Source organism: Tenrec ecaudatus, chromosome X (genome assembly GCF_050624435.1).
Source record: "Tenrec ecaudatus isolate mTenEca1 chromosome X, mTenEca1.hap1, whole genome shotgun sequence".
Classification (NCBI taxonomy): Eukaryota; Metazoa; Chordata; class Mammalia; order Afrosoricida; family Tenrecidae; genus Tenrec; species Tenrec ecaudatus.
In genome coordinates this window covers 21,125,328-21,146,883 of record NC_134548.1, presented here as the reverse complement: position 1 = coordinate 21,146,883, position 21,556 = coordinate 21,125,328, and the positions used below count along the sequence as shown (strand labels likewise).

The 21,556-nt window shown below is 44.4% G+C and overlaps 1 protein-coding gene across 2 annotated transcripts in view; it reads left to right on the top strand.

Annotated features, from left to right (window-relative positions):
- Positions 1 to 21,556, top strand: part of APOO (apolipoprotein O) — a 168,321-nt gene that overhangs the window by 25,181 nt on the left and 121,584 nt on the right. For both annotated transcript variants that reach the window (XM_075539177.1, XM_075539176.1), the window contains exons 5-7: positions 578 to 673; positions 6,595 to 6,686; positions 15,362 to 15,439. In XM_075539177.1, coding sequence (XP_075395292.1) covers positions 578 to 673; positions 6,595 to 6,686; positions 15,362 to 15,439 — 266 coding nt within the window. The remainder of the gene's footprint in view (positions 1 to 577; positions 674 to 6,594; positions 6,687 to 15,361; positions 15,440 to 21,556) is intronic.

Below are 21,556 nucleotides of genomic sequence, written 5' to 3'. Positions count from 1 at the left end.
CACGAGGGCATGTTCGGGCATGGCTGATGGGTTACATTTATTTGTACTCATTTTGTCACTCTCCCACGTGACTTCCGTTTACTGTAAGTTTCCTTCATTATCCATGTGTATCCTGCTCTTGAGTTTCAAGAGCGAGGTCTTTGGCTTGTGTAATTGGTTCCCAAGTTTTAGAGAACACACGGCAAAGCTGTAAGATAGGACAGATCTGTCTAGAAAGATGTATCCCAGTCTGCTTGGTGTCTGTGTTTGTATAACAAGAACTTAAACAGTGAGGGGGGCCCTGTCTCTATATTTCTGCCTGTGTGGATCATCAGTTCAGATCTGTTGCCTTTGCAAATAGGAAAAGCATCTAAGATTTGTTTATAGTCAGGAAGTTGTCAGACCACAAGGGTTTGAAAATTGGACACTTGCTCTGCGAATACGAAGCCATGTTTCCATATCACATATGAACAGAAAACAAGAAGTGCATGATTGAGAAGCATTTGGTGTACTGTGTGTACTAGTTTAGTTCCACTTTTTGTTTCATTGTTTTTTGAAACCATTTATGAAATTGTTTCCTGGTCTAATTCTATTATAGATACCTATGATTATCTCCAAAATGCACCTCCTGGATTTTTCCCAAGACTTGGCGTCATTGGTTTTTCTGGCATTGTTGGACTCCTCCTTGCTAGAGGTAGGTGCAATTTTGCATCTTCATTTTTTGGACACGTTTATTTAGGTCCAGTTTATGCTCTGTGACATCCATGCAGCTACGGATCTCCACCACATTCAAAATGGAAAGCAACCATCAGCCCCCAGAATTCCTTTGGGGCCCTTTGTCGTCTGTACCCTTGGCCCAGCACAGCCACGCCACAGTTCCTGGCAACCAGGGGTCTATTTTCCCTCCTCGTTAGTCCACCTCTTCTCTAACTGGCATCAGAAAGGACGTTGAGCTTGATGCCCATCCTGCATTGATGGCTTTTGTGCTTCCTCCGTGTTGTGGCGTGCTAGCACTCCCTCACTCTGATGTTATACAGACTCCCCATGTTGAAATTCTTAGGAGCCATGCAACCAGGCCCCCATAAAATGATAACCATGGAGAGTAGTTTGCCAGCTGTGCCACCCGTTTTAAAGCTCTCGCTACACACGGCACCTTGGGGATCTTGAAAGGCCTCTCCTCTGACTCGTGACGTGAACTCACCCCTGCACACTCCTCACTGGGGAGCCTGGTTAGCTTCCAAAGACCAGGTTGTCATGGGAACATGGAGGCCAATCACATCAACTGTACTGTGAGCATCCTGCTGGTGTGTCTGCTGAGGTCACCTGTCTCCGCCACTTCTCCCTGTCCACTATCACCTCAGGAGACCCTGACTCCTACTGGGCCTGCAGAGAGGGTTACCCAATTTTCCCGAGCCAGGATGGCCCAATGCCCCTCGATCTAAAGGGTCCCTTGCCCTCCTGTATTTTGAAGCGGGGTGGCCCTCGCTCATCTTAATGACCCCAAAGCACCCAGGTGGTTTTCTCAGGGGGAGGGGACTCTCTGAAATGGGTGGGAGGGTCTGGGTCCTGGGGGGTGGGGTGTTAACATTCTGCCTGTTGGGTCCCCGACTGTCCTCTCACCCATGCATCCCCATCTGAATGAACAATTCATAGCTTTCTCCAAGGCCATGCTGGCCAGGCCGAGCCTCTGCCATTGGTCTTAAACTGTAGCAATACCTTATTCAGACTGACCACTCTCCACGGATCCCAAGAGGCATGAAAGTGAAAGGGTGCTGGCCCTGGGCACTCGAATGCCCCTCTCAGGACTCCTTCTGGCCACAGCCTAGCCTGTCCTTGCTCCTAGACACCCCCCCACCTGCCCCCCACAGTTCTGCTTTCTTCCCAGCCTTAAGGGTGGCACACCTTGCGATACTAGCCCCTGCTGTCCCAGCCTCAGCCCTGTGTGGGTACCTAGCACTGGCCCCACCACAGGCCCCATGCTGGAGTGTTCCTTGGGTCGCACCATAACTCGGGGACTGCGCCCGCCCTCCCCCCTAGACGGTGACCCCTTGGCAACCCGAGCTTCCTTTCTCCGTGCATGTGGGGCCCGCTGGGCAGTATTTGTCACTGCTGGACAAGCATCGGCAGTGTGCAGAATCAATAGGTTTTTTTACTGCTGCGAACCAGAGATGTGAGATTATGAACTAAGTGGGTAAGTGAGGAGCAGGTGTAATGGTTTCTGTGCCCGCCTCTCTGTGCAGAATAGGTAATAAAATTAAGATTCGTTTGTAGTAATCAACTTGAGAAATAGCAGAACCTTCCCCAGCCCCTTAAACTTCTTTTCCCTCTCTTCTGCAAAGCTGTTTAGAAAAACATCCCTATTTTCGTTAAGTAGGTTTTGGAATGTACCAAAAATCCCAAGACCGGTCCAGGTGCTGGAAATTGGGTGATTAGGGAGGCAGCTTGTGGAACGGAATGCAGTGAACCCTGCTGCCCTTCTCCACAGGTACAGCTTATGGAGGTATCTTGCAGGCCCCAGAGACGCTCGCTGTGGCACACCCTTGTTTCTACACTGGGTGTTGGTCGCCCGCGTATTCCAATCCTGTGACTAGCCTGGGTGGGGGCACCCCCCTCAGCGTGAGCCTTGTCCTTTGTTTGTGTTTGTTTCCCAGGAAAGGGGAAAAGGACATGGTAATATTAAATAGTTTGAAAACAATATTTTTTTTCAGAACTATAAAGCACATCTTCACATACACAGGTACATATGCACATGCATGTGTGCGCGCATGCACACACACTCACTCACTCTACAGGCTTTTCCTGTGAGTGCTGGGACTCCTAGGGGACTGCTGAGCAAGCTGAGTGGGATGGTAGGTAAATGTAGTGGGGGACCTTCGTAGGTGCAGGTTCCCATAGGTAAATGATCCCCTCTGGCTGGCAGCAGCAGGGTGGGGCCTCCTGGTTAAGTTTCTTGAGTGCATCTGCCAGGATAGCCTACTTCGTTGAGGGGGACAGCCAGAGTGTGGCAGGACAGGACTCCCATCCTAGTAAGGTTCGGGGAGGAGCATTCGGAGGAAGTGCGCCCAGCCAGGTTGCTCTTGACTTGGCAGCTATGGTTGTCTTCAGTGGCTCGCCCAGCAGTGGCAGCAAGGTGGTTCCTCTCTGACACTACCGGCTCTCCCAGGCTCACCACTGGCGTGGTGGGAGGTGTGGACTTGTAGACGGAGTGGGGAGCAGTGCATGCACTTCCTTCAGAAATTCTGGGGGCCTCAGCTCCTTCTGGGAAGCAGCATGAAGATCTGCTGGCCAAGAGCTGCTACTTGTCAGCTTCCCTTCCCAAAAGGCAATCTCACCGCCACTGAGTTGATTTCAACTCCTAGTGAGCCTATAGGATGGAGCCCAACTGCTCTTTGGGTTTCTGAGGTTGTACATCTTCCTGGAAGGCTCGTCCTTCTCCCGTGGAGCAGCTGCTGGTGGGTTTGAGGCAGCGTAATGCATAACCCACTTTGCACCCGCTTCCCCTGGAGGAGGGACACATGACTGGGTACAGACTTGGTGGTGGTTCCTGGGTCCTCACCTGTGCAAGCGGCCCAGAGGCTTAAAGCTTCAAGAGGCCAGGTATGTAGCGGACTCTTCTTGGATAGTTCTATCCCTTTGCTCAAGGAAGTGAGAAAGGAGCACTAATTTATTAATCATCTAGGTTGATAGCGTTTGCATCCTCTATCGTTCCATCTTTGGGGAGCTATATGTTGAAACTAAAAGTTTGAACACCAACGAGGTTCCCTTTTGTTAAAGCCATGGAAGGAGCCCTGGTGGTGTAGTGGGTTATATTGGGCTGCCAACTGCAAGGTCACCCATTGGAAACCCCCAGGCCCTCCTTGAGAGAAAGATGGGGTTTCTTACCCCGGTAAAGAGTTAGGCTCAGAAACCCGCAGGGACAGTTCGTCCTTGTTCTGTAGGGTCGCTATGAGTTCGAATCGACCGCATGGAGTGAGTGAGTGAGTGAGTGAGTGAGTGTTAGCACGTGTTGTGTTAGCATCTCGCCAGGCCCCAGTCAAAAACACCGCCTCTGAGTGGAGGTTTTTCTAATGCCAGATCCACATACATCCCCCTATCTCACACTGTCTATTTGCTTACCTCATTCTGAGGATCCTTCAAGCTCTCCATCCTGCTCTCTAATCTGCTGAGACCCCTTTTCCCCCGGTACCGCACACCTGCCTACACTCTGAACTGCCATTTCAATAGAGCTGTTGTCTTGGGTCTTGTCTTCTGGGTTCCATGCCTTCTTGGTTTACCCTGCTCTTTTGTTCAAGGACAGGCTTAAGTATCTTTTAAAAGAGGTGGTGTTGAAGATAAACTTGCTCATAGTTCCTTGCATATCTGAAAATTGCCTTCTGCCCTCAGGAACCCCAAAACCCAGAACTCACTGCCATCAACTTGATCCCAACTCTGAGCGACCACACAGGACAGGATAGAATTGCCTCTTGGGATTTCTCCGACTTTAAATCTTTATGGAAGCAGACTGCCTCATCTTTTCTCCACAGAGAAGCTGGTGGGTTTGAACCACTGACCTTTCGGCCAGCAGCTCAATACCATTTTGCCCTCATACCAAGAACTTCCTTTGTTGGACGTAGAATTTATTTTCTATCCCCACTTCGAAGGCCATGTCTTCATTCAGGCAGCTGGTGTTGTAGATGTGAGTCGATAGCCAGGCTGATGCTTGCTAAGTGATCCACTTTGTTTTCTTCTTGGAAGCTTTGAGAGCTGCTTGGAACCCTTAGTATTCTGAATTCCCTCGGTGCTGTCACTAGATGGGCTTTTCGTTCCCTAAGTGGCCATCATAGCGGCTTGTAGCCTTCCATTCTAGGAAGAGAGCATGGATGTCTTTGAAAATGCACTCCCATTCTTTTCCCTTTTTTATTCATGTTAATCAGTGATGGGATCATCTACATTGAACCCCATGTCTTTGTATTTTCTAGATTATTTTATTTTAGCCCTTTTGAATTGTTTCACTTTAAACTTTGATCACTTCCAGGACTGTATTGCTCTCGGAATTCCTTTTTCATAGAACTCTTTCTCTCATTTTCTTTCCATGTACTAGCCTCATGCATTTATTTGCTGATACTTAACAGTAAGTGTGATTTTGTTTTTAAGTACTCATGTTTCCGGTAGGGTGGGTATTTTCCTCAAGTGTCTGGTCACCCTTGGTTGTCCAGAAATGGTGTAGAATGCGGCGATCCAGTGAGAACTCTGGGCATCAATGGGGCTTGCTGACAGGCAAGCTCCCTCTTACCTCCTGGTGCGTTGGAGGGGAGCTGACCTTATATGAGAGGTGCCTACATTCAGTGCCGCCTGAGGAGAGCTTTACTTTCGGGCCCTAACACTCTCACCTCAGCTCTTGGTTCCCAGAAGAAAATCCAGGGAGTTTCCTTAGCAATATACCATCCCACCCATTTGGTTTAAACATTTTTTGCTGTGGGGTGGTTGTCTTGTACTGGAATAAGATGGGGGTACTGGTCTATTTATAGAACTTGCATTTGTTCCCTTCTCTGGAGCTTCCCTGAGGCTGCCTGGGTCCAGTCTGCACCCTCCTCAAGACCAGAAGCCTGCCTATCCTTGTGTTTCTGTCCTCTTTGCTTTTTGAAAATTGCTGGACCCTTTTTATCTGCCAGTGGCCTCTCCATGAACTTTGGGCATGCTATCAGGAGGGACCAGCCTCTGGAGAAAGACAGCATGCTTGGTCAAGTAGACGAAAGCCAAACTCACAGCCATCAAGTTGATTCCAACTCACAGCGACCCTATTGGACAGGGTATAACTACCTCTGTGGGTTTCCGAGACTGGGACTCTTTACGGGAGTAGAAAGCCCAAGCTTTCTGCCGCAACACCATCAGGAGCTCTCCTTGGTAAAGTAGGGGGTAAGCAAAAAAGAAGACCCTCAATGACATGCTTGTCACTGGGGCTACAACAATAGTGAAGGTGCCGCAGGACCATGCAGTGTTTCATTTCCCTGAGTCAGAATCACCTTGATGGCAACTAACAACTGCTATTTGGATGGGGTTGCAAGAAGAGGAGCAGAAAAACATGTGTTTGGTATCTAAATAGGAAGCCAATTTGTTGTAAAAAATGTCAGAAACCCAAAGAATGTATATTCTTCACATTCCTGCTCTCTTAGAAATGGTAGTTTCTTGAAAAGAAGGCTGCTCCAAAGGGCCACATATTGTATGATTTCATTGATGTGAAACACCCAAAGGAGGCAGATCTTGGGGGACAGAAAAGCCAGTCAGTGGTTGGCTGGGGATGGGGTGGAGGATTAGAGGTATGTGTGGTTTATTTTTGGGTATGTGTGAGATATGATATTCAAAATTGGGTATGATGCTAATTGTACAGCTCTGAGAATATGCTAAAGCATAGACTAGCACATTCTAAATGGGTGAAGTATGTGGTGTGTGAATCCTATCTCAAGGAGGCCATCAAAAAAATAAAGGTGGTGATTTTTGTTGAGCCTGGTACAGTTCCCCACATTCTCTGTGAATTGGGACCAAGGAAGTCTGATGTCGGTATTCAATGTGCAGGGTCACTGGTGGTGGTAAGGCAGATGATACATCCAATGCTGTGTGTGACCTTTTCTTTAATAGGTTCCAAACTAAAGAAGTTGATATATCCACCTGGCTTCATGGGAATCGCTGCTTCCATCTATTACCCACAACAAGCCATCAGTTTAGCTCAGGTAAGGGAGACCCGGTAAGCGAGGATGACTTTCATTCTTAATTGTCTGTGGATGGATTTTCTGCTTTTTATTTTATTTTATCATTTTTTGATCCCAGTAAAATTACTTTGCACATACAGATGGGCTACAGCAAAAGTAAATGTTTTCCTTTGCTTTGTACCGTAGCTCTGACTACCCCTTCCAATAATGTCAGTGTCAGAGAATACATGCCCATTTGAATATTAATTGATGGAAACTACCATTATTTTGCACAGTAGTATGACAATATAGAGATTTAAGATTTCTTTTTAAAAATATTTTTATTGGGGGCTCTTACATCTCTTATCACAATCCATACATTCATCCATTGTGTCAAGAACATTTGTACATATGTTACCATAATCATTTCCAAAGCATTTTCTTTCTACATGAGTCTTTGATATCAGCTCCTCACTTTTTCCCTCCCTCATGAACCTATGATAAAGTATATATTATTATTTTCATATCTTACGTCATCCTCTGTCACCCTTCACCCACTTTTCTGTTGTTCGTCGCCCTGGGAGGGGGGTTATATGTTGATTCTTGTGATCAGTTCCCACTTTCTCCTCCCACCTTCCCTTTATCCTCCTGGTATCTCTATTCTCATTGTTGGTCCAGAGGGGTTTATCTGTCCTGGATTCCCTGTGTTTTGGACTCTTATCTGTAGCAGTGTACATGTTCTGGTCTAGTCCAATTTGTAAAGTATAATTGAGGTCATGATAGTGGGGGGTGAGGGGAGGAAGCATTCAAGAAATAGAGGAAAGTTGTGTTTCATCAGTGCTATACTGCACCCTGACTGGCTCATGTCTTCCTTGTGACCCTTTTGTAAGGGGATGTCCAATTGTCTGCTGATGGGTTTTGGGCCCCCAATTCACATCGGTATGATTTTGTTCTGGGTCTTAGATGTCTGATAACTGATTCCATCAACAGCTCATGATCACACAGGCTGGTGTGCTTCCTCCATATTTATCTTTGTTATTTCTCAGTTAGATGACCTCTTGCTTATCTTCAAGTCTATAAGACTCCAGACACTATTATTATCTTTCGATAGTTGGGCATCATCAATTTTCTTCACCACATTTGCTTATGCACCCACTTTGTCTTCAGCAATCGTGGCGGGAAAGTGAGCATCACAGAATGCCAGATTATTTAGAACAAAGTGTTCTTGTGTTCTTGAGTGGAGGCCCAATGTCCATTTGCTACTTTAATACTTAAAATATAGATATAAGTACATAGATATATTTCCTTATTATATATAAATGTATTTACATATATGCATGCCTGTATTTAGACCTCTATAAATGTCTTTGCTTCCTAGTTCTTGTCCCACTCTCATGTTCGGCCTTCATTTGGGTTCAGTAATTCTTCGCTGTTACATTGCCATTGATTAAGCCCCACTAGGCATCCTACTCCCTTCTCTCCATTGATTTTAGTTCACTTGTTCCCTTGTCCCTGGGTTGGTTGACACCTCCCACTTCCTTTCTTCGACTTCCCTTCTCCCGTTTCCCTTGGAACCATTGGTCCCGTTGTTTTCGTCTCGAATTATTTATCCCGCCTATCTTATCTAGATAGACATGCAGAGACAGTGATAGAGACTTGAGGTTTCAAAGTGCTCAGTAGACAGCATCATGGTACCTGGAGAACAGATTGAAGTTGTCAAGGATTCTGGCTTGCTTGGATCCGCAGTCAGTGCTCATAGAAGCAGCAGGCAGGAGATCCAACAATATTTTGCATTGGGCAGATTTGCTGCACAAGACCTCTTTAAAATGTTGTAAAACAAAGATGTTACCTGCCAAGAGAACAAACAGATCTGTCTTGAGATAAGTACAGTCAGAAAGTTTCTTAGAAGCAAGGCTAATGAGACTAAATGTGCTTTGAACTTGTTATCAAGAGCAATCCAGTCCCTGGGGAAGAACATGATGTTTGGTCAAGAAATAAGATCAGCCAAAAAGAGGAAGGCCATCCAGGAGATGGATTACACAAGATTTGTAAGGATGGTGCAGGACCAGGCCATGTTTTGTTCTTTTGTACCCAGGGTCCCAATGAGTAGGGATCAACTCGTCAGCACCTATTACCAACAGTGACAACTTTCGTGGTCACAACCATCTCTACTAGAGTTTCACGTACAGAATGAGCTCTGGGCAATCGGTCCCAACCTTGTCTGCTCTTGGCACCAACTTTGGGGCACGTGGGCCTCTCTCCTGAGAACCTTTCTCAGGGCTCTCCGTTGTCTGCTCTTTTCTCGAAAATATTTTATTTTGTTATTGTCGAGAATATACACAGCAAAGCCCACAGCAGCTCAGCCCTTTCTGCGTGTATAGTTCCTTGATGACACTTGGAGTTGGGCAGCCATTCTTAACCCTCCTTTGCTGAGATCTTCCTCCCCTATGAGCATGAACTCATTGCCCACTAAGTTCCCTGTCTAATTGCTGCTGTTGCTGTTGTTCCCCTAGAGATCTTTAAAAAGCCCAGTGCTCAAGACAGGCATTTGTTACTAGTTTAGGCTAATTGGTTTTAAGAAGGCCCACCCCAGGGGGTTGTTGGGGGTTAAAGATTACATAAAGATTACATTAGGCTCGTTGTTTCAAGAGTGCATCCGGCCTTCATGGCTCCAGACAAGGCAGGTTTCTATGAGAAATTGAAATTCTGGGTTGCATTGTCCCTAATGTTATCAAGAGTCTTCCACAGAGGTGAGTCATGGTAACCAGGCACCATCGAGTTCTGGTCTCATGGCAAACTAGGCAGTTGTTCATGGAGGCCGTTAGCCACATTTTCTCTCCATCTGCCGCCGCCTCTTGGCTCTCTTTCTTCCTTTGGTGCTCTGGCAAGTACAGACCAATTGTCGTGCCTCTGGTGGCCACTTTAAGCTTTTCAGAGCCCAGGAACTACTAGGCAGTGGACTAGGAGGTCGAGTAGAAACAATAAGCTGTTATTTGGCCAATTAACTGGGATGCCTCATGAAACCAGGACCCTAAACCACCAAACTAAGGAACCAAATCCTATGAGATGTTTGGTTGTACATAGAGGCAGCTTCAGCAGTTAAACCCCCTCCCATTTGTGTGTGTGTGTTGGCTAATTCAGCTTTTTACAGGTGTTGTCTTAATTTCCACAATTAAATGAATTGGCTGTACAACTTTACCCTCAATGCAACCTTTCGAGTCCCATAGGCCCAAACTCAGGTCGTGGATAGAATGGGAGAAAAATGTGGAACAAAACTCAAATTTCATAGGAGACTAGGCTTACTGGTCTGGTCAGAAAGAAGACTGGTGGACCCCCCCTCCCCCCAAGACTTTGGCTCTTATCACCCTTCAGGTCTGAAAAATAACTTGCCGCACGTCAGTGTAACCAAACAGTAGGCAGGCTTCCAAGGGGAACCGCACTAAGAAGGTAAAAGCTCCTTAGAATCAGTAGCCATTGTGATCAGAAGGGCAGCATTTGACCATGGACGAGGTTCAGAAGGCAGGGGCGGTTAGGAAAGGAGAATTGAAAAAGCAAAACAAGGAGGCAGTGGAATACATGATGTTATTCGGTGGGAATTGCAGGCAATGACATAAAACAAAATGTGGGGGGAATGTAAAATGGTTATGTTCTGTAAACCCATGCCCAACTCACAATACAAAGTTTGAAAACAAGAAACTTCAGTGCATTACAAACCGTGAATACTTCCTTTCTCCTCCACCCCTGGTAAGCACTAGTAACGGGTTTCTATGCTAAAAATCCTGCGTCAGTGACGCCGGTATGGGGAGGGCATCCCAAACACCCCTTTGTTGTCCCTCGGCTCAGCAGTTGCCAGAATTCAGTCCCGGCAGCGGCCTCTGCTAGTTAGCACTCCATGAGGGTCAAAAAGGCTTGTCTTTTGGTTGTTTGTTAGTATGTGGCCATGCAGTGGCGTGAAGTAACTTGATAGGACCCTCTGCCCATAGTTTGTGTAACTCCCAGCAAATGACTGAGGGGGAGCATGCGAATAAAGTGTGGAGAAGACTGATGAGGGGATTGTAGTTTGGGCATTCTGCTGAGTATAAAAGAAGCTATCTCAGAAAGCAGGAAGAGAGAATCCCGTGACGAACAGGAGGAGGAGCCAGACTCACCTGAGCTACTTGTGCAGAGGTGGTTGATAGCCAAGGCCATGAAGAAGGGGCCATGGCAATAGCACAGACAGACACACAGAGAAAAGTGGGCTTCCCAGCCCACAGAAGGAATACAGCTGGGTGCCTTTGGGCAGGAGTCTGGCTTGCAGAGTGGGGGCCTTTGGGCATTTGTCAGTGTTCAAGGAGCTTTGTAACACTTGCCGGAGCAGGGCAGAGGCCAAGGAACCATGTGACTGGGGACTGGGCCAACTGACATGGCTGAGGACAGGCACTGCGGACCAAAGAATTATCTACCATATATACTTTTGTATAAGCCAAGTTTTTCAGCACATTTTTTACGCAGTTTTTGTGGTAAAATTAGGTGCCTCGGCTGATATTCGGGTTGGCTTATACTCGAGTATATACGGTACTTAATGTTTTTTTGATGTTGCTTTATAACTTGTTAACTTCCTTAATAACCCCGTTAACTGTGAGTCTTGTCTGTGAGTTCTGTATGGCCAGTGTGATGGATTATAGGATCCAGCAGAGAAGTCGTGTCGTGGGAGAGACAGTTAATGTCAGAATCAGGGAAAGGAGGGTCGAAGCATGTCCTGACATCTGCCTCCTCGAAGTGATCCTTGGGCAGCTCTGGAGTTGGATGCCCTTGTCCCTTCATGCGGCTAGAGGAGGTTGGACATGGCCCGCACGCCATTTCCTCAGCCCAGTACCGAACTCTGCCAGGCCCATAACTAGTATGTATCCAAGTGGGCTACGTGAGTGAATAGTCTGCCATTGTAATCCTGGCTTGACTCTCACGACAGTTTTGACGTTCTCTCTCTCTCTCTCTCTCTCTCTCTCTCTCTCTCTCTCTCTCTCTCTCTCTCTCTCTCTCTCGATGTGTGTGTCTATATGCATTTTCTTCATATGACTTAAATTGTCTTTCAGAGTAATTTTGGGCCTGTCCTTTTGTTTCTCTGACCTTTGAATCCAAGATGGGTTGTGTTTTCCTTAATCTCTAGAGGATGTTACAAGGTTGGCAGGTCCGTGGGCACTAGTCAAGCCATTAATTGAAATTGTACAGGTTTCCTAAAACAATTTTAGTCTCGCTGAGGAGAGTCCTTTATTTATTTTAAGGAACAAAGTACAACTTTGGTGATGATTTGCTGCCTCCTAAAAGGCTGGTTGTTTACTTTTACATTGTAGCATGTACTGATTCTTTGGCCAGGAAGTTTTTCTCAGTCTTGTAAAAATATGATGTTTTTGTTTTCAATAAACTTGCAGTAAAATAATGGCAGCTTAATAGTATTTATCACATATTTACGTAACTTCTTTTTAAACTGAGCTTTTCTAGTTCTAGAAAGTAATACTAAGCGTTTTTCTGTACAGAAAAGAAAAAGCTTTTGAGCAATGTTTTCATACTTTTCCTGGGATTTCTGTCCTTTGTTCTAACTAGCCACCATCTCTTTGCTGTGGCTATATTCTGCTTTCACACAGTGTCATCTCCCACTCAACAGGACACTGATTTGTGTTTGACAATCTGTTAATGTCTATGAGGACATGTTCATTTCTCCTCGGTGACTAGACTTCCATCTCAGTTCTCAACATAAAGTGGTATGGTCTTAAACATGTTACTACAGAAAACCAGATATAATGTGGGAAGTGACTTAGATGTTAATTTACAGCAAGCTATCCATTGAAGAGATTCTACTTTAACCGTGGGGTTGCAGAGCACATGGAAAATCATTGCAAATAACTACCAAAGGAAGGTGATGTTACGATCCTCTAGGACAGTGGGGTCGAGTGACCCTGTCACAGGTTCACCCAATTCATTACAGTAACAAAATCACAGTTATGAAAGAGCAATGAAAATAATTTTATGGTTGGGGGTCACCACAACATGAGGGACTATATGAAAGGGTCGCAGCATGAGGAAGGTTGAGAACCTCTGCTCTAGGAGGTCCTATGAATTCTAAACTCTTAGCTCATTTACATTAAAGAAAATTTTGAAGTTGTTTCTGTAACTTATTGTCTTCCTTTTTGTCTTTGCCCTGGAGTGGCTTTTCTCAGACCATCCCTTCCAACCCTGATGATCTTTCTATTCTGTTCTCCTTCTTAGAGTTCTACTTCAATAAGTACCGTTGTTCTTTTACATCTGCCATCTCTACAAACATACTCCAGGCTCCTTAGTCTAGAAAGTCCTCCTCTCGATCCTGGTTCCTCTGCAGAAGCTTTTGGCTTTCTCTCTTTTCTCTCTTACCTTCCTTTTGGCCACATACTTTTAAACACACACACACACATCTTTTTATGAGTTGGATGAATGCTTACAGCGCAGATAATCAGTTTTCCATTCAACAATTCATATACCGTTTGTTCCATGTCCCTGATTGCAATGTCTCTAGCATCACATCACTTACCTCATCTCCTCTCTGTGTTTCCTGTTTCCATTTCGCCTCCTTTAGTAAGCCTTCTGAATTTTGTCCTTGAGTAAACGTTGCCCTTGGGAGCTCTGGTGGTACATTATTCTGAGGTGTGGGTACCTCCCTAGTGTTACTGTTCCCTAGTGTCAGTCGTTTGGCTGAAAATTGAACCACGGCAGCGAGTTCCATTTCAGACCCGAGGGATGACTAAGGACCATAGTCATAAGGTTTCTTCCGCTCATTGCCTGACCAGTAAATGTGGTCTCGTACGATTTTGAGTTTTGTCGCACATTTTCTCCAACTCTATCTAGGAATTTCAAATGGGATCCTTTGCATAGCACTTGGTGGTGGTAGCTGAGCACCATTCTAGTTCTGCTGGTTCCAGGGTTATAGAGATTGATGTTTGCATAGTCCATCAGCGCACTAGACTAATTGTTTTAGTCCCAGAGTAGGGATTTTTTTATTTAACCTTAAGTACCCCCACATATATTGCCAAAGAATATTCATATTCACAACCAAGATAGGGATTTTAACTTGCATTCTTTATTTTTGAAGTCATTGGAAAGTTTTTCTCTTTCATTTTTCTTGTACCTAGAAAAGTCAGAACAAAACAATTGGCTTTATTTTCATGAGATGTGAAAAGTCGGTGATTTAAAGAGTTTTCCCAATTTTTTAAGTGTTATTTTGTGCCTACTTTACCACTTCAATTTTCTCTTTTATAAACACTCTAACTTAAGTTGCTATAATCTGTTTTCTATTCAGTGGTATTTAGATAAAATACTATAAGAAAAGCCCTTAGGGTAATGGAAAATGTTACTTTCCACTCAGTAATGTAACATACCCAGAGCCAGGCCATATAGCTGGTTAATGCTCAGTATGTCTGCTGATCACATATTTTAGAACATTAAATGCTAAGAAAGCAACGTATGCCAAAGACTACTGGGCCTATGAGTGGCTTGACCTTAACAAGTCACTTGGCCTCTGAATGGTCCTTTACAGTTTCTGCAGATCACAGTTGTTCTGCAGAGTAGAGATAATTGATGTGCAAGTGCTCTGCAAATTAAAATTCTATACACAGATCAATTATAACAATTAGGAAGAGAAGAATCATTGGTTTCAGAAAGCTGGAGTACTATTCAATGGGAGGAGGACAGTTGCGTATTATTCCAGGATAGATGCCACCCATTCCATGTGGGAAATCAAAGCTGGATTTTCCCACCCATGTAGCTCATGTGCCACCACCATCCATTTATCAGTGGAGGCATAACATGTTATGACACTAAACAGCTTCAGTGGAACTTGTACACTAAGACTAGGAAGAAAGGCCTGGTGCTCAACTTCCAAAAAACAGCCAATGAAAAGCCTATGTAGATCACAGTGGTCTAATCCACCGCCAATCACGTGAGGCTGGTGCAAGACTGCATTAGCATTTCATTCCATTGTGCATTAGGTCACTATGAGTTGGAGGCCAACTGGACAGCAGCTAATAGGGATAAAAATAGTTAAGTGAGAGGAACTCATCAGCATTATTCTTCCTCATATGTATATACAACTAATGATTGCAAATCCCCAGGATGCTTTTGGTTTTTTTTTTTGGGTTCAATACTTTAAAAAAATCTCTTTGAAAATTTTCAACTTAAAAAGATCTTTTTAAAGCATTCTGGATTGTTACCCCCAAGTCCATATAGGAACTGTTTTGGTTTTTTCTTGGTGGGGAGGGGTGTCTAGGGAAACAGGGAGCATATTCATTGGGTCTACCTGTTCTTAAACTGCTAAAATGAATGGTCTATTTTCACCATAGTAAATGTCAAGTGACTGTTACGTGCAAGACAGAGTACTAGATAAGGCAGGTACAAGTCTTCCAGGTCGGATTTTCCTCCATCAGAGAGGATCTATGTTTTTGTTGTGTTTAAAAAAATTTTTAAATTTGGAAATTCATAGGAAATCATTGTTAAGTGTAAATTATAAATAACTAGATTATTTTTTCTTCATATTCGATCACTCCCATTACCCCAGGTCGCACAGTTTTCATGTGTCTGTCCCAAGACTTCCAGCAGTTGTGGTGTGGTTCAATACAGGGGTTTTTTTGGACACAGGAAAAGAAGGAAATCAAATTGTCCTCCGAACACCTCATCTTTGCAATAGCAGTTGATCTTTGTGTTGTTGTTTCTAGGCTGGCGGGGAAGTCTTATATGACTGGAGTTTGCAAGGATACATAGCCGCAGAAAATTTGTGGAAGAACTTTCAAAAGGTGAGCAGCATCTTTTTCATGATCTTCCTTTCAATTTTAATGTGTGGTTACTCTGGGGGGTTGTAAATAGCCGTGCTGGCTGTGTTATTTGCTTGGTTTGAATTCTGCCTCCAGGTCACATTTGCTGGTGACTTTCCTTGGACAAATGGTAGGAAGTCTGAGCAGTGGAGTATTATCAGCAGTAGTGACCAGGTGATCCACAAAATGTGTCCCACACCAGCCTGAGACCACGATTTCCTCTTTCTTACATTTATAATCTGTTCCAAGTGTAGTTTATAAAAACGGAACTCACAGGGAATACACCAGGCTTCCAGCGGAGAGTACTTACAGAGATCCCTGCCCACCTGTCAAGGCCCTTCTGGTCTTTAGCAGTGCTGTGTATGTGCATCCGAAATCTGACTGGGCCCAGCTTTGCGCCTGAGTCATGGCGTGTTGGGATCCAGCCGTCAGCCCCAGCCCACCTTCTATGTGCTCTCGGCTGAGCAGCAGAGAGAGGAGCTTGTATAATTGTGAGAGTGTCATCTTTCATCTCTTCTGGCAGCTGACACACAGCTGATTAAATTGTTGTCCAGGTTTTCGGGAACATTCTTTCCTCCCTTCATAAGGAATGAGTACAGAACAAGTGACTAGGTCTCCTCTAAGCACTCAGGGGTACACAGCCAGCTAAGCAAGGAGGTGTCATTTAACAGCAGATAACCTTTTACCTTCTAGACTGACGGAAATTTATTTTGACTCCAATTCTTTCAAATATAAATATTCCTTTCAAAAAAAGGAAAAGGAACTGTTTCAAAAACCAAAATTCAGAATCTTGAAATGGAATTTGGAAGTACTAATTTTAGAATAAATCATAGGCCCACCTCATTGTTTACATAAATAATCTTACTTCCCCAGGAGATCTGAAGACAGATTTTGACAGGGGTGGTTTCGAAAGGAATTAGTCTGTGGAGCCTGTTTGAACTGGCTCTTTAGTAGGAAGTTCTATAGCAGTATCAAGTGTCCTTTGGCAGTCCCCTTGAAAGAGTAAACACACATAATTTTTTTTTTCATTTCCCTGACATTTTTTTTGGAAGCTTTCTTTCCTGTTTAAAAAATTCCTTCACCCGTCTACAGTGGATTTTATGTGGGAAAGGAAAGAAGTAGGGGAAGTGAGACCAGATCAGCGCCTTTGAGAGCTCACCCTGGCGTGACCACAGACAGGTGTACACCAAAGCCACGGCGGGCTGGGGAGGGCAGGGAGCCTCTCCCTGGAAAACCACTGTCTGTAAGTGGTCGAGAACTCCACAGCCGGGCCAAAGCCACTGGACTGAGGTAGGGGTGCAAATCACATAAGCTAGCTTTTTGTGGTGGTTTGAAAAAAAAATTCGTGATTACATTTATATGCAAGTCTTCTAGGAGCAGGGATGGTAAAGATTTCTAATTAGCTCAGAGTTGCACGGCATTTCTTTCCATGAAGGCATTCATGCCTTTGCCTTCCGGAGAGTTACTGTGAATGTAAAATGCCCTCCACTTTGTTTACTCCCAGGACCGTTTTGGATCTCAGTGGAAGGTCACAGATGCTAACTGCAGGCAGTCCTGCCCTTCGGGCTCTTGCCCTTTAATGTTTTGTAAATTTGATCGCCCTCTGCAACAACTGAAACAGCCCCTACTTACAGCCAATTATTCACAACAATCACCTTCCCTTGTTGCTTGTGCCACTCTTAAGCAGTTGCGAAAGCTTCAGCCTTTTTTTGCGCTAACCCACCCACACTGCTGTTGAGTTTTTCCAACTCCTAGTGAGCCTATCGGACAGTAGAACTGCCCCTTAGGGTTTCCAAGGCTGTAAATTGTTCCAAAACCTGGGTTCAAGCCGCACAACCTGTTTGTTGCCAGGGCTCCTGTCTTGCACCAAAGCTAAATAACCTTTTGCACCTATTTCCACTTACCTGCAAACTCCTAAAGACCCTCACACAGATCTCTTTGGTAACCCAGGAACTGCCTATATTTAAAGACTTAGCATGAATTTAGAATAAGAAATAGCAACACCCCCTCCCCAAACAAGATCCCTTACCATCCAGTCCATCCCGACTCATAGCAACCCTATAGGACAGACAGTGGGACTGCCCATTTGGGTTTCTTCACGGGAGCAGAGAACCTGAAAGAGCAGCTGGTGGATTTGAAGTGAAGTTGCCGTTAGCAGCCCAATGTGTAACCTCCTACACTACCAGCTCTTCTTCAAAGTAGCAGAAGGTCTAATCTTGGATTCAAGATTAAATATACTTAGATTCCAGGAATTGTTTGATAGTGAGGTCACTTTGTTTTTATTTGGATCTTTTACCCCTTGTTGGGTTTTGTGGGCTTCTGGTTTTTGGGTTTTTTAAAACATTTTATTAGGGACTCATACAACTCTTTTTTCTTTTCTTTTTTTACATTTTATTAGGGGCTCATACAACTCTTATCACAATCCATATATATATCCATGGTGTAAAGCACATCCGTACATTCTTTGCCCTCATCAATTTCAAAGCATTTGCTCTCCACGTAAGCCCTTTGCATCAGGTCCTCTTTTTTTCCCCTCCCTCCCTGCCCCCCCCTCCCTCGTGAGCCCTTGATCATTTATAAATTATTATTTTGTCATATCTTGCCCTGTCCGGCGTCTCCCTTCACCCCCTTTTCTGTTGCCCATCCCCCAAGGAGGGGGTTATATACAGATCCGTATAATCGGTTCCGCCTTTCTGCTCCACCTTCCCTCCACCCTCCCAGTATCGCCACTCACACCCCTGGTCCTGAAGGGATCATCTGCCCTGGATTCCCTGTGCCTCCAGTTCCTATCTGCACCAGTGTACATCCTCTGCTCTATACAGACTTGCAAGGTAGAATTCGGATCATGATAGTTGGGGGGCAAGGAGGCATTTAGGAACTGGAGGAAAGCTGTATTCTTCATCGGTGCTACATCACACCCTGACTGACTTGTTTTAACGAGAGCAAAGTGTTAAGCTACCCTGTACCATTAATCTTTGGGGGTTTGTAAAGCTGAGCATATTTTATTGAAAGTATATGAAATGGTTAATAATCTAGTAAGGAAATGAAGAAAGGGCAAAACCAAAATACAAAGTGAAAAGCAAGCGCCATCAGAAAGGCAGAGAAAAAAATTAAGATTTTTGGATAAAGATGAGAGCCTGTCTCTGAACGGAGCTTCACGAAGGTGATTTTCTTCTTGCCTTATTTAGAAATTGTTTTTCAAGTCAGACTGTAGTTACTGGTCTTGATTAGGTGTGACCTAATTCATAACTGTTCGTACTGAAACACTGTAGCAGAAAGAGACATGCTTTTGCTTGTAAATAGTTAAGACATTTGTGGACACTGTGTTTCCAGCAAGGCCCGAGAGGCACAGAGCTATAAATAATGGCTTGGTTGTCCATTGTTTTTCCCATGGGGGGGGGCTTGACTCTCAAGGACCCTAAACAAACCTCTGGCTTTGTACCACTCTGCTACCTCCCTCTGCTCTTTGAGGAATGAATTCCAAATATTGACACTGAGTCTTCCACCAGTAACGGTTGGTTGAGGTGTATGCTCAGTTCCGCCATCTTCACTGGTTGTTTAAGAGACATTGACGCCCCCAAGTGAACCCTTTGTTAGCTTGGTGAAGAGATGCTAGAAGTGTCCCAACATACTGTCATCAGGGGTGTGGTCTAAGGCTTGCTTGTTTGTAAAAAAGAATACATAATATCCAACGAGCTTCTGACAAGTTAGTGGAAAAATGAAACTGAAAGCTAATGTGAGTTTTGCCATGACTTTTTAAAGTCCCTTTGCCAGTCTGTCATTTGGAAGCCATGTATTCATCAGCCATCAAAACAGGAAATTAACTCCTGTCTTCTAAACTCTCCATGTGATACTCCATGTCCCCCGACCCCGCTGCCGCAGAATTTTGTGTTGTTTTATCCCATTGCTTTTCTTGAAACTTTTCTTCGGGGTTTAACTCTGTGTGTATTTTAAAACACTGTAATCGGACTTACCTATTTCTTTGCTTTTATAATAGAAATGTCCAAAATGTAAATATCTATAGGTGACATAAATGGAGTGTATTATTCTGCAACTTATTTGGTTTCCTTTTCCATATGGTGATGGACGTCATTTGTGCTTTTTCATTAGTGTCAGATATTTCTTTGTGGGGAAAATACCTGGGCTGGTGAGGAATTGGGCGGATTTCAGTATCCCACAGGAACCCTGGAGACTTCATGGTTAATTGTTGCTCACAAGGGCAGCCATAGGAGAAAGACTTGGCTTTCTCTTCCTGTGAGTAGTCTGGGAAACCCGTCCTCTAGGGTTGCTCTCAGTTGGAACGGACGTGATGGCAGTGAGGAAGTCCGTTCAGTCTATCCCTGCTGAGACCCACCGCTGTGAACATCCTCGTACGTGCGTCATGAGGAGTTGCTGAGCAGTGTCTCAAGCCTGGGGTTGATTCGTGGGTCATAGAATCTGCGTATCATTAGTTTTACTGCAGGATATCAAGTGTTTTTCCAAAGTAGTTCCATTTCTCTTGAGGCAACACCCACATACACACCCGAATTTTTGCTAGTCTGGTGGCTTTAAAATAAATTTTCTTTGTGAGGTGGTATGTAAGAAGTTGATTTTCGGAGAGCAAATGGCTTTGAGAATGATTGGGGCAGGGAATGTGCGGATGTGCTTTCTACAATTGATGTATGTATAGGTATGGATGGTGGTAAGAGTTGTATGAGCCCCTAATAAAATGTAAAAAAAGAAAAGGGGGAAAAAAGAAAATGATTAGGGAAAAGAATGTACAGATGTGCTTTATACAATTGATGTATGTATATGTATGGATTGTGATAAGAGTTGTATGAGCCCCTAATAAAATGTTAAAAAAAAAACAAAACAAAACAAAACAATACAGACAATAAAAACAGATGAAATTTTAAAAAAGTTGATTTTCTCAGTTTTTTTAGATGCTATTTTATTTATTTTATTTATTTTTTAACAATTTATTGGGGCTCATACAATTCTTATCACAGTTCATACATATACAAACATCAATTGTATAAAGCACATCCATACATTCCCTGCCCCAATCATTCTCAAGGCATTTGCTCTCCACTTAAGCCCCTTGCATCAGGTCCTCTTTTTTTCCCCTCCCTCCCCATTCCCCCCTCCCTCATGTGCCCTTGGTAATTTATACATCGTTATTTTGTCATATCTTGCCCTATCCGGATTCTCCCTTCCCCCCTTCTCTGCTGTCCCTCTCCCAGGGAAGAGGTCACATGTGAATCCTTGTAATCAGTTCCCCCTTTCCAACCCACTCACCCTCTACTCTCCCAGCATCGTCCCTCATACTCTTGGTCCTGAAGGTATCATCCACCCTGGATTCCCTGTGCCTCCAGCCCTCATATGTACCAGTGTACAGCCTCTGCCATATCCAGCCCTGCAAGGTAGAATTCGGATCATGGTAGTTGGGGGGAGGAAGCATCCAGGATCTGGGGGAAAGCTGTGTTCTTCATCGGTACTACCTCGCACCCTAATTAACCCATCTCCTCTCCTAAACCCCTCTATGAGGGGATCTCCATTGGCCGACACTTGGGCCTTGGGTCTCCACTCTGCACTTCCCCCTTCATTTAATATGGTATATATATACATATATACATATACACACATATACACATACATACACACACTTATATCTTTTTTTTTTTTTGCATGATGCCTTATACCTGGTCCCTTGGCACCTCGTGATCGCACTGGCCGGTGTGCTTCTTCCATGTGGGCTTTTTTGCTTCTGAGCTAGATTGTTCCCCTTCAAGCCTTTAAGACCCCAGATACTATCTCTTTTGATAGCCGGGCACCATCAGCTTTCTTCACCACCTTTGCTTATGCACCCATTTGTCTTCAGCGATCCTATCATGGAGGTGTGCAGTCAATGATATGATTTTTTGTTCTTTGATGCCTGGTAACTGATCCCTTCGGGACCACTCGATCACACAGGCTGGTGTGTTCTTCCATGTGGACTTTGTTGCTTCTGAGCTAGATGGCCGCTTGTTTATCTTCAAGCCTTTAAGACCCCAGTCACTATCTCTTTTGATAGCCGGGCACCATCAGCTTTCTTCACCACATTTACTTGTTCACCCACTT